At 36.1% G+C, this 13,419-nt stretch overlaps 1 protein-coding gene across 2 annotated transcripts in view; it reads right to left on the minus strand.

Moving 5' to 3' along the window:
* Positions 1–3,783: 3,783 nt before the first annotated feature.
* LOC309497330 (NACHT, LRR and PYD domains-containing protein 3-like) overlaps positions 3,784–13,419 on the minus strand; it is a 32,592-nt gene continuing 22,956 nt past the window's right edge. For both annotated transcript variants that reach the window (XM_082167540.1, XM_082167541.1), the window contains 6 exons: positions 12,031–12,204; positions 11,389–11,562; positions 7,374–7,547; positions 5,168–5,341; positions 4,989–5,035; positions 3,784–4,875 (listed from right to left, as the gene is read on the minus strand). In XM_082167540.1, coding sequence (XP_082023666.1) covers positions 4,349–4,875; positions 4,989–5,035; positions 5,168–5,341; positions 7,374–7,547; positions 11,389–11,562; positions 12,031–12,204 — 1,270 coding nt within the window. In that variant the 3' untranslated portion in view covers positions 3,784–4,348. The remainder of the gene's footprint in view (positions 4,876–4,988; positions 5,036–5,167; positions 5,342–7,373; positions 7,548–11,388; positions 11,563–12,030; positions 12,205–13,419) is intronic.

A 13,419-nucleotide genomic window follows, 5' to 3' on the forward strand; every position in this document is an offset into this window, starting at 1 on the left:
AATTACTGAGGCAATCCACGCAAACCTGTGAACGCCCACATATCAGCTCGAGAAAACACAAGTTTAATCAGATCATTGTACTTGTTTACACTGTCTCGCAGCGCTGTGAGGAATAATAATAATGGAAAACGTACCTCAGAAGTGCTGGTATTTCGAGGAGCAACGGATGGAATACTGTAGTACGTTTTTTTCATTCTCAAGTGAATCGCGTTTTCTGTGTGTGAATGAATGAACGGCAGAGATGCGCTGTTTACCACAACTCGCAAAAAGACGGTTTAAATTGCGTTTCTGTGTGTGACTGAATGATCTGCTTTTAGCAAACTATTTTGCTATACTGAGTAAAAATCGACTGAAATATGTTGAAACAAAATGTATGTGTATAAGCAACGTATTAAACGTATTAAGCAAATTAACATTTATATTCCTTATAATAAAAACGAAAGACCTATGTTACAGACATATGAAAGACAACATTTCGTTGATTAGTTCTGGATAGATTACACATTTTTACTGTAAAATATCTGCCACCTCAAATAAGCTTTTGTTTGCCAATTTTTGCTAATATGTTAAATATAGTATGTTTTGTCAATGTAGGCTATATTCGAAGTAATGAATCCTTAACTTTGAAATATGTATGATAAAATGTATACTTTAGTTTTTACAAAGAAAGATTACACTTCAATTGTTGTTGTAATTGTAACCTTTTTAATAAAAAATATATATATTTACAAGGTAGATGTAAACAAATTTTAAAAGGTAAATATAAGCCTTTTCTTTAAATAATTTTTATTGTGTTTTATTATTGACAAATTTGGGGAGAGGATACATATTCCAAAACTGAAAATACAGTATGAGAATTAACTGCACAATTACTAGACATGTTTTCCTTGGATATTATACAATTTGCAAGCACAATTTGTGGAAAAAAAGAAGAAAAATTGACATGCTTCCAACTGTGAACCAATTTGGTAGAATATATATATATATATATATTGCTCTTGCATTCTTTCTTGTGGCTATAGGTGACACATCTGAATGAATGGCTCATTAAGTATGCGGGCCCCATTGTCTCCTCAGGTGTGAATCACTAAATATGCATGATGGTGTTGAATGGTTGACGCCCCTTACGCATATTGCCTTTACAAACAAAAAGTGTTTTACAAGATTTAAATCAATGTATTGTGTTATGTGAATGATGTGAATGATTAGGTAGGATGATTTTCACATCATTTTGAAGAAAAAACTCTAGGCAACGACATCCATTAGTCCAGGCCCGTCGTCAAGGGGGGGCATTGGGGGGCATGACTTTTTGTGCCCCCAGAAATGTAACGCACAGGACATTAAAACAAACTTACATTAAACGTTCAATATTAAATGTCTGCGATTCTGATCATTTTCACTTTCTAAAACTATTGTTTCAGCAGAACTTAGCTCACAGGAACAGTAATCTCTACAACGGTAACACTAGGAATGCATAACACATTATCTTCAGAAATGATTCAGAAAATTCATTATTCAACGCATTATTACACAGAACGTAACTTGAAATATAATTTTATTCATAAATGACTGTTAAAACATCCCAAAACAGCACCCAAACCTTGCAAAGACCTACCTCATTAATTATTAAAATACAACAGCCAATGGCAAGTCTCCAGCAGCAGACCTTTCAATATGTTATTTTTGTGTTAGTAGTTTTATTTATTCAAATTACAATATGCAGTTTGTGTGTAAGTACAAGCAAAATTATCTGTCCATGGGGTAAGAAAAATAATCTTGTTTTAAGATTATTTTTCTTACCCCATGGACAGAAAAATTTGCTTGTTTTAAGCAAAAACTCACTTAATTTTCATTTATTTCCCCTGAAAACAAGACATAATATCTTATCTAATTTTACTTATCTAGTAAAATATCTTGATTTAAGAATTTATTGAATTTAGAACATCTTGATTTAAGAATTTTTAGATATTTGGACTGGACACAAGACAAAAATACTAAGTAAGAAAAGCATTTTTTGCAGTGCACTTTGTAAAGACAGTGTTGATGTTGCTGGATGGCCCTAACAAGCTTTTGCAAAGTGAGGACATGGACCTGTTGACTGGGTTGGAACTGGTCGCGAGTGCCACTAAGTGTGTGAGTGAACTCCGCTGTGAGGCCAAGTTCACAGAGCTGTGGGATGCGGTCACCGATTTGGATGTTACTTCCGCACCTTCAAAACGGCAGTGCACAGTAAATAAGAATTTACACCAGTATTTCGTTGAAGAAACAACAGGACAAAAGGACAATGACAAACCAGAGCTACGAAGGCTTTATTACAGTGCACTTGACACACTTCTTGGAGAAATCTACCATCGCTTCGGTGAGCGCAACACACAGCTTGCGCAATCGCTGATTGCTTTGAACCCAGAGAGCAATCAATTTTTGAATCCGAAGTTACTTCAGCACATCATGTCATTAACAAAATCAGCCATCATTTATTTCTACACAAATAAACAAAGAAGGAAACGCGAAATTGACAACACAAAATCTCCTTTCAAAGTACCACAAAACATTAGAAGCAATGCCAAGTGTACTGACAGCTTTGAAGACCGGATTGACGCTTGGTGCTTCAACCGCAATGTGTGAAAATTCATTTTCAGTTTTGAGGAATGTATTCACCGACCACAGACGTTCTATGCGCCACACACGCAAGGCCCAGCTCATTCAGCTGGCATTTGAGAAGGATCTCACACGCAAGTGTCAACATGAATGGAAAGATAAAGTTCTTCGGAGATTTCACTCGGAGACCCGCCGCCTTCAACTATTTTTATAAATTGTGAATACACTGACTGCTTGCCTGCTACATTGCTAAATTTATATTGCAGTATGGTATGCATTGCTTTTATTATTGTTGTGTTGTTGGTGGAAACCAGGAGCTTTTGTGACTCATGTTTATGAAGTGTAGAGTCATAAATCAAATTGGTTTTGGTGTAGTTTTAGGTTGGACTTGTAATGATATACGTTACGTTCATTGTGCCTGTTACTCAAGAAAGCCACTAGATGGCACTGTGTTGTGTATGTGACGAACAATGCAGATTAACAAAAAATATAGGCTACTAGCTAAATGTGGAAATGTTAAGAGAAAATAAACAGAAACGTTGAGATCATAAGGTGAAGTATTTTATTTGAAAAATTGAACAAAACAAGACTATTGTGGTCTATTTTAGTTATAGCCTAATATGGGTTGTTGTTTTGGTCTGTCTCAGATCATTAAAAAAAGTGTGCCCCCCTATGAAAATTAAATGCCCCCCCATTTGGTTTGTTCTGGCGACGGCCCTGCATTAGTCAAAAGTCTTATTGACACATATTTAGTATGTGTTTTGTGGCCTTATTTCAGAAACTTTAGTTTTTAGTTTTTTCAATAACCATGCATAAACATTATTCTCTCAAAAATACAAACATGTACATGCATGTTGCTCACATATTATGGTAGCCCTGTTTGTGCTAAATAGAGTGTAATTACGCCTTTGCCATTAATATGTTTATAAGCAACTGAAAAAAGCACAAATGTCATGGCATGTCAGAACATCTCAAGGACCCCAAAAACCCCTCAGACCCCAGAGGGTTAAAACAACTTCTGTTTTAAAACAACATTTCCATCAGACCACCTCGACAACAACAACAATATATGTAACAATGGTAAAGAATACAGCATTACAAAACTTAAATAAGATGTTATACAAGTACAAGCATTTTCTTAATTTAACGAATCAATTAATCAAATATTAATTTCATGCACAAAGGTAACTTTACACAAAGGTTACTTTACTGTTAAGTGCTTTACATAGAAAAGGAATTAAAATAATCACAACAGATGCATAAAAAAATAAAAATATCATGCATAAGAAATAAAAATAACAAGGAATCTGGTTCCAGCTGCAGCTGACATAATAGCTTAAAGCGAACTCATCGTGCTTTGAGTGAACCACTTTGAAGTGGTATTTCTAAGTGACTTGATCCTAAAGATCTGAGTGATCGGTTTATATTCAATGAGCATATCTGGTCCTAGGCCACTGAGTGATTTATAAACAAGTAACGGTACTTTAAAATCAATGTTCATATTTTCTGGTTCTACTCATAATTTTCCAGTACTTTAATATTCTCATATTTACAGATATTATGCTGTTAGGAGCACTGCATCAGAATTTTACATTGACTGGTTACACATTTTTGATACATGTTACATTTAAAATAAAATAATTACATAAATCTGAGAAACAGAGTGTGTTTTTGTATGTTAAAGATTTATAAAATTTGAATTTAATGTATTTATTTGCAACATCTCTGTTTTTGCTCAAAGCTTTTCAAACTATAACAGAGACACTGAGGAGTTTAAGCGATAAACCCAAAATCCAGCATAGAGAGAATGAGTAAACGTGGAGGTGAATGTGTGCAAGTGTATGAGTGTATGTTTGTCAGAGAGGCTGTAGAAGGACAGAGTACCGGCTGACACATCCACATACACTCCAACTCTTTTTAAAGAGCCTGAAGGGACACGTATGTCAGTTGACTTTTTATCGTGCCAGACAGTGAATCTGTTATCAGAGCAATTCAGACTCCAGGAAAATTCATTGAGTCCAAACTGACAGTCACTCCATCCTTTCCTGTTGATTCCTTTATATGTCACTGATATATCAGCCTCTCCTCTCCATTCAGCCTCCCAGTAACAACGTCCAGAAATACTCTCTCTACACAGAACCTGAGGACACTCATCAAATCTCTCTGGATGGTCAGGATAAGACTGTTTCTCTTCCAAACATGTCACTTTTTTGTTCTCATCAGAAATAATAAGTTCAGTGTTTACTGTGTTTGGATCCAGTGTGAGATTACAGGCATCTGAACACAAGAAGAGAAAACGTTTACAACAACAACAGTCACTAAATATGTGTGTGTGTGTGTGTGTGTGTGTGTGTGTGTGTGTGTGTGTGTGAGTGTGATTGTAGACATACATTTTTGTAGTCCTGCTGTAATCCTGAATTCTCCTCCATGATCCACACTATGAAACACACAGTGTCACATTCTGCACATCCAATGCAATCAATACACACACACACACACACACACACACACACACACACACACACACACACACACACACACACACACACACACACACACACACACTTACTTGAGTTTGTCCAGTGTGCAGTTTGGATTGTTCATTGTATTAAAGAGCAGCTTGACTCCTGAATCCCCTGGGTGATTGTAGCTCAGATCCAGCTCTCTCAGGTGTGAGGGGTTTGAACTCAGAGCTGAAGACACATAACCACAGCCTTCCTCTGTCACCATACATCCAGACAATCTACAAACACACAGCAATAGTCCACATGACATTAATTTGTCAATCCGACATCACTATCACAGTGACCTGTTTTGTTAATTTAGTTCCAAATGGAGCTACACTTTCCTTGAATCCATGTGATTTTAGCTTCTTTACTGAAATCAATCAAGCAGTATAAAAACAGTTAAACAGTTTCTTAAGGCGAGACACTACAGGTGAATAGGGTAAAATTTTTAACTAGCAGATATCACCATGAAACTTTCCCAGTTGATTACCTACATTAAGATGAGGAAAAAAATGTATTACAAGTTTTCTGTAATGTAATGTTTAAATATGCAAATTAGGCTGTATCTAATTAAATTTGCACTAATTTGCATATATTTTAAAAAACGAAATCTGAGTATTGGATAAAGCCAGGTTAAAATTATTTTTTTCATTGTGTTCACAAATTAGATGGGGAAAAAATTACAGAGGGATTTATGGATATCTACTTTTGTTATCCTGTAAATCAGAATATATTGTCAATAGCCTTAAAAAAATTTTTTCGCCATGTTTTTGGGAATAAAATGTTATAGAAATCAGGCTAGGAATAGTATATTTACAAATACATCTGTAAATGTCTACATAATATAACTAGGTACAAGACTAGAAAGTTTGGTGTATATAGGTGCTACTGAAGTGGAGATTTTGGACTTGGAGTATGAGAGAAAAGTCATTTTGAGAAAACGGGCTTTAAAGATTTATCATCAGCCAATGAGATTGCGTATTCAGCCCTTTTACTTTCACGATTGGTTGCTGATAAAAAGGAAATGACCATATTTGGATCTGACAGCATTGTACAGGAGAGAGAGAGCTTTCCAGCGGTGCATGTGATGACAGGGTACAGACCGCGATCACGGAGCAGCATGTTGATTAAGAACGCCAACTTTTGTTTAATTTATGAGAAATCTACAGACGCAAACAGACAAAATGTAGTAAAATAAAGACCTAAATGTGTATTTTGGACCTTTTTTTTTCACCACAAGTCTGAAAGAAGAACCGTTATTGAAGACAAATATCCAAAAATCGTAAAATTGACCAGTAAAAAAAAAAAAACGATGTTTTTACCTGCCGTGTCTCGCCCTAACTCAAATTTAATATAAGGGCAAGGAAAGAGAGTTTGATAGAATCTCTCCATTTCTCTGCTTTAAGACTGTGCTCTGAATGTGCATTGCCCAGTCTCTCTCTTACAAAAAATGGACTGCAGTCTGATTGAAGTATCATTGCAAGATGCCCAAACCTTTTGTGCTTATCCATGTTTTTTTTTAATGAGACTTACTGTCCTGCATAATCACAGCCTGTTCTGTACTTACAAATCCTTTTAACTGCAGTACTGTAGTGCAGTCTTCAATGCTTGTTGAAGTCACATAAATAAAAAATGTATAGTACAACAACATATGGCTGTTTAATAGCATTTAAAAATGCATAATGTGAAGAGAGCTTACATAACTGGGACTAGACTGTTTGGCCATAAGATAGCCACATCAAAACAAACTTTTAATACATGAAATGATAGTGAATACATTAAGTAAAAGTGAATTTAAAACACATATGTATATGAAAGATCATGACCATTTAAAAACTAATTTTAAAACAATCATATCAGAACATATTTTTATATAGTTGTCATACATTGTTTTTGAAAATAAGGCATTACTTAAAAGCCTTAATTCAAAGATTGCAATTCTGTGTCTCTGCGGGCTAATCTCTATAATTCTCTTCTGATTGGCATTACTATTCAAATTCGCTGTATTCTGATTTTATGTCTCCATCATATGCAATACCATTCAGTTGTTTACATCCTCATTTCGTGTGTAGAGATGTTATGGTGAAATTACTGCATCCCAGATTAAAAATCAGACAATTCATTAAAAAAAAGACCAATGTTTTCAGTTAAAGACTAGAGCAAATAAAGCAACTGGGTTATGATGTGATAGTACAGGCTCCCATTAAATCAAGAGCATAAAGTTACATATTTAATTTGATCAGAGTATTTATCTTCATTCTTAATTACCTGAGTATGTTCAGGAGACAGTGCGAACTCTTCAGTCCAGAATAGAGCAGCTTCACTCCTGAATCCATCAAGGCATTGTTACTCAGGTCCAGCTCTCTCAGACAAGAGTTTAATAATTGTAGAACTGAAGACAAACTTTCACAACACTGACCAGTGAGATTACAGATGGCCAATCTAAACAAAAATGAAGCAGAAACTAATCATCACCAATGTCAGAAAGATAAGATATAGGGTGTTTACATGACAACAATGTACCAAAATCAGAAAAGATTTTCTTTAGCAGATTTTGTGTACAAACGGCAACGCTGTCAGAACAATCCCCATTCACACAGCTCTGTAAAAACGATTAAAAACGTTGTATATTCTACAGCAGGGCTGGGCAACTCTGACTCTCATGAGTCTTTCCTGCAGAGTTTAGCTCTAACCATGGTAAAACTCACCTGCCCGTAGCTTTCTAGTAATCCTGGGGTGTATTCCAGAAAGCAAGGTTATCTTACCGTCAAACATACCCTGAACTCTCGTTTGAGTAAACCAAACCTTGCTTACTCGAGGTATGCTGGTTCCAAAAATACATCCAGAGTAAGTTCATCCAACTCAGACTATATTCATGGATAACACACCAGAAATTTGTGCAATAATCTTTCAATCTTTTCGTTTAAAAATCTTTAATCCCTGTGAATAAGAACTATATCGTTTGTTTGATGCTAATTATATAATACAAATAAAGACTGATTAAAATAAATACAGTCAACATTACTATACTGCAGAGTGTGGTTTGTATGTGTGTATTGAACACTATGTGTGTGTGTGTGTGTGTGTGTGTGTGTGTGTGTGTGTGTGTGTGTGTGTGTGTGTGTGTGTGTGTGTGTGTGTGTGTGTGTGTGTGTGTGTGTGAACAGTGAAAGAAAGAAAATCTATTGTACTGGAAATCACAAATCCCACCCAATGTAATTGAGTCAGACCCTGCCATGTGAAAACTACAACTAAAACTACAACACCTTGATTTTATTTTCACCACAAGAAAATAGTGATTGTTTTGTCTGGTAAGTTTTAGTTGACACAGGTGCTCTCAGAGCCAAACCTTTAAATATGTGATACTTGAGGGGCCTTGTCATTTCATAGTTTGTAAGATAAAGATACGTTTCACAGCAAGGGAAGCTCTGGAGCTAGTTGTGCCCACTCAGTGAGCACCCGGGTACATGTGAAACTGATGAAGAGTTGACTTCAGAGGATGAAGTCTAGTTCGCGCTGGAGTCTTACCCCTCTGATAGCTCTTGTTCCTCTGATGACAGCACTGTGAGGACACAGAAGAGACAGCAGATCCTCAGTGGAATTCAAAAAATGGGTAGATTCTCTTGTCTTCCACTCACACTGGGACGCTGAGCTACAATCCTGCCAAGGGTATGACCCCGGGTCCCACACACCATGCCACTGCCCGCATCACAACTGTGCCGTCTTGCTTCGACCTCTTCATCACTGAAAACATCATTCAGCTTCTTATGGAGAACACCAATTTACAGGGGAGGCGTTCTATGACAGATTGGATTGATTTCGATTCAACTGACATTCAGGCATACATCAGTCTGCTGATTCTGGCCGGCGTGTACAGGTCCCGAAATGAATCGACAGAAGCCTGTGGGATGTGGAAAATGGACATTACATTTTCCAGGCCACCATGTCCCACCGTAAATTCAACCTCCTAGGCTCCACCCTGACGTTAGATGACAGGATGACACGACCTGCACATTACACGCACGACAAGCTGGCCCTAGTCGGTACGATTCACAAGAAAAAGAGAGCTTCCCCCATAGCTTATGCAAACAAGGCATAGAGCACCCCTGTCCTCTTTGCTTTCTCTAAGACGCACACAGCGGTGTCTTATATACCCAAACGAGGGTAAAATGTGCTGCTCCTTAGAACCAAGCACCGCTAGCTGGCTGTGAGCGACACTGAGAAAAAGAAGCCAGTGATCATCACAGACTACAACCGCTGCAAAGGAGGTGTCAACAACCTGGACACGGTGTGTGTCATTATGTATCAGTTACACACACATTTATTCTTACTGCATCATGCTTTTATTATTCAGTATTTCTTGTAGTTTTGTGAATGCTGAGGACAAGAATATTTTGTTTATTTTTATTCTTACTTTTATAAATCAGTATTTTTTGAATTTATATACACAATGTTATATTTTTGTGAATAATGAGAAGAATATTTGGTAACACTTTACGGTAAGGGTACATGAATTACCATGAATTCGTGTATAAATTCATGCATGAATTATGCATTCATTCATGCATTAATATCTCATGAATCATCAGGAACTAACACGAGTTCAACGTTTTTCATTCATGACTTCATGGATGAACAACACCTTAATTAACCCTCTGGGGTCTGAGCTGTTTTCTGGCCCTGGAGGTGTTCTGACATGCTCTGACATTTGTGCTTATTTCTGTTACTTGTGACATTTTCATGGCTAAAGTCTTATTACACTGTATTTAGCACAAACTCTGCTACAATAATATATCAGCAGCATGTATGTAAAAGTTTGTAGTTTTGAGATAATGACATTTATGCGTGGTTTGTGAAAATACCAAAAAAAATTGTCACTGAAATAAGGCCATGAAACCCATACTGATTATTTCTTCACAAGACTTGAAAATTGTATCACGTAGCCTAGAATATTTGCTCCAAAACTATGTGAAAATCATCCTGACTGCTCATTCAGATATGACATCTGCCTCCACCATGATAAAGGATCAACAGCAGGGAGACCCAAACACCAAAAAGAGGCAGTTATGCAAGTTCTGCACTGACAAGAAGAAAAAAATTGCCTACACCTGCAACAAGTGTGGCAAGCATATCTGCAAAGTCCACACAATCACATACTGCAGCTCCTGCTGTGAGTGAATTCCCTCTCGCTCACTTGTGCATACAGTATGCCTACTATTTCTGTTCTGGGTGTTCTTGAGTTTTGAACAATAAATCTTGTTCTTGTTCAAAGTGAACTTGTATTTTTGCTTTATTTCTAGAGCAATATAAGGTAATGTTTTATCAAAACGTAAAAACTTTGGAGGTAATAGGAGTAATAACAATGTTTTGACATGGACATTTTGGTCCTTTATGGACCTGAGTGGTATTTATTTATTTATTTTAAATCTGATACTGCATAAAAAATATGAATGCATAAAAAATGTATGTTGTTGTTAAACATATTCAAGGCTGTAATATTTAAAGAAAAGAAATTCTGCTTAGCATTTAGTATATGGGACATTTTTATTATTATCATTTTTATAAAAAACAACACTTGTATTGTGTAAATAAACCGGTGTTTAACGTGTTAAAACTCTGAAAATGAATGAATGTTTGGTAATTATGATTAGAATTGATGCTGGTAAAAAATCTTAAGTCAGTGAAAGTGGAAAAAAATATTAATGACACTATTTTGACAAGGACATTGTTGTCCATTATTGAGTGGTAGTTTTTTCTTTTTTTATCTCACATTGCACAAAAAATATGAATGCATACAAATTAATATTGTTGTTAATCATTGACATATCCAAGACTATAATAATAAAAAAAATAATAATAATCTGCTTAGCATTTAGTAAAATGAAAATAATTACTATTTTTCTTTTTTTCCATAAAAAAAACATCTGTGGCATTATGTAAACAAAGAAGCATTTAAAGGGTTGCAATTCTGAAAATGAATGAATGTTTGGTAATTTTGATTAGAACTGATGCTGGTTAAATAAAATTACGTCTGTTAAAGTGGAAGCAAATATAAATCTATAATATTTTTAGACAGTTTTTGGACATGGACATTTTTGCCCACTATGAACCTATGTGTAACTTTTTTTTTAATTGATGGGTTAAATAAAACACTCTTTTATTTTCTTACAAATAGTCCATTCGTCAGTTATCAGATGCTGCTGATTTAAAATAAAATTTGATCACTACAAAACACCTATTCATACACATATTTGAGTATATATTGAAGAAGTGAAAGTCACACCTCAGTATGTTCAGTTGACAGTATGAACTCTTCAGTCCAGTAGAGAGCAGATTCACTCCAGAATCCTGCAGGTCATTGTTGCTCAGGTCCAACTCTCTCAGAGGGGAGTTTGATGATTGTAGAGCTGAAGACAAACTTTCACAGCACTGAGCAGTCAATCGACAACCTGCCAGTCTGAACAAAATAAAGGATTCGGTAATTAAAATGTCAGAATTAATTGACATATGTCATTAAATATTTACATACCTTCCTTGTTAAATGTCTTATACTATCAATAAGCCATCAATCCTATTGTATTTGAACCTTTGTATCCATAGCAACTAAGCATTCATAACCAAGCGTTCATAACAGTTTATATCTGATTTATAAGGGATACTGTTTTCCACACAGAATAGATTTGCTACAACATGATAGGCCACACATTTAACTATATAGGTCACACGTTGCAGAAACACTTGAAGCCACCCTAAAAAATTAGATAATATTTAAGTAGTGAGCATGCAAATACACCAGAGCAGTTACAATACAGTAAAATAACTCCATTATTGACATTTAATAATACAAATATTCCTAATTATCAGCCAGTAATACATTGACTGCTCATAGGTTGTGCATGTCTAATAGTGAATGTGAAGGTTAAACCTTAGTATGTTCAGTTGACAGTGTGAACTAATCAGTCCAACTGAGAGCAGCTTCACTCCTGAATCTTGGATGTCATTGTTACTCAGGTCCAGCTCTCTCAAATAGGTATTTGATGATTGTAGAACTGAAGACAAACTTTCACAGCACTGATCAGAGAGACCACATCCAACAAGCCTATTACAGAGGATAACAATGAGGAGGAGAGGGATGTTAAAATGTTTTCAATATTTTGTGCTTTTAATGATCAAAAAGCTTTCAGTCCTGGTCCTGGGGGTCCATAGAACTGCATATTTTAGGCGCTTCTCAATTTGACGGCTGCATCCACATCAAGTGTATCCTTCATGTTCTCCAATAACTCGCAATCCTTTGCACAAATTCCAATTCACAAAAAGAATTAGTGGAAAATGAATCGACACTGAGCTCAACCTATTCCATTGCGTAATGCAAGGAAAAATTATTTTGGAGATAAAGGTATTATGTTTTCAGATGTAAAAACATGTTAAACTGTAAATGTAAATCACTGGGATACTATAAATATTTAATAACATTTTTATGCCGTGACCATGGGAGTGAAAACATGTATTAGACAGCCATGCACCCTTTGTCTCATTAGCCGCATTTCCAGTCATGGACAAAAAGCGGGTGTGCTAGTGCATGCAAAGGCCAGTCACATTTCCACTGTCACTTCTGGGGCCAACTGGGGCTTGAGGAGTGGTCATGAACTACATGAACAGAGTTTATCTGCATCAGGAGACGATCAACACGCCTGCTCATTTCCCATGTTTTCATATCAGGCTACTAGCTAACCTCAACCTTTAAAATACTTAAATACATTTTTCAGCTCAAAACCCACTTTCAGACACCAGTGAGTGTTTTGAAATGATTTCCAAATGCGATCCGATGGGGATTGTAATGTAACGTTATCATTTATGTATTTAATGTTACTTAGTGCTGTGCATGTTTTGTTTTCTTCTCCCATCTGTCTCTTCTAATAGAGCACATGTAAAGCGAGTTACGGTCGTCAGAGGTGGAGTGGTGGTGGTGTTCCCACAAAGCATATTTAAACTGTCTGGACGTTCGCTTCATGAGTTCTTGTCACCCAGCAGTAGCGATTAATTGACTGTGTTGCTGATCATACTGTGTGTAAAATTGGACTATTTCGATTTATGTACTAGAACGCAAGCCTTCCAGTTTTCAATACAGAGACCCAGGCAGGGAGGAAGTTTCATGTTTCGTCTGTCTCTTCCCTGTGCCTATAGTGGCTTTCACACAAAGTAGTTATAGTAACTTAGTTAAAAATTTTCCCCTAGAACCATTTTCCTGGTTGCATTTGCACTGTCAGTTGGAACTTCGAAATGACATTAGCTATCACTTACTTCCTGCCACTCT

This window comes from Leuciscus leuciscus (assembly GCF_965113295.1).
Source record: "Leuciscus leuciscus genome assembly, chromosome: 4".
NCBI lineage: Eukaryota > Metazoa > Chordata > Actinopteri > Cypriniformes > Leuciscidae > Leuciscus > Leuciscus leuciscus.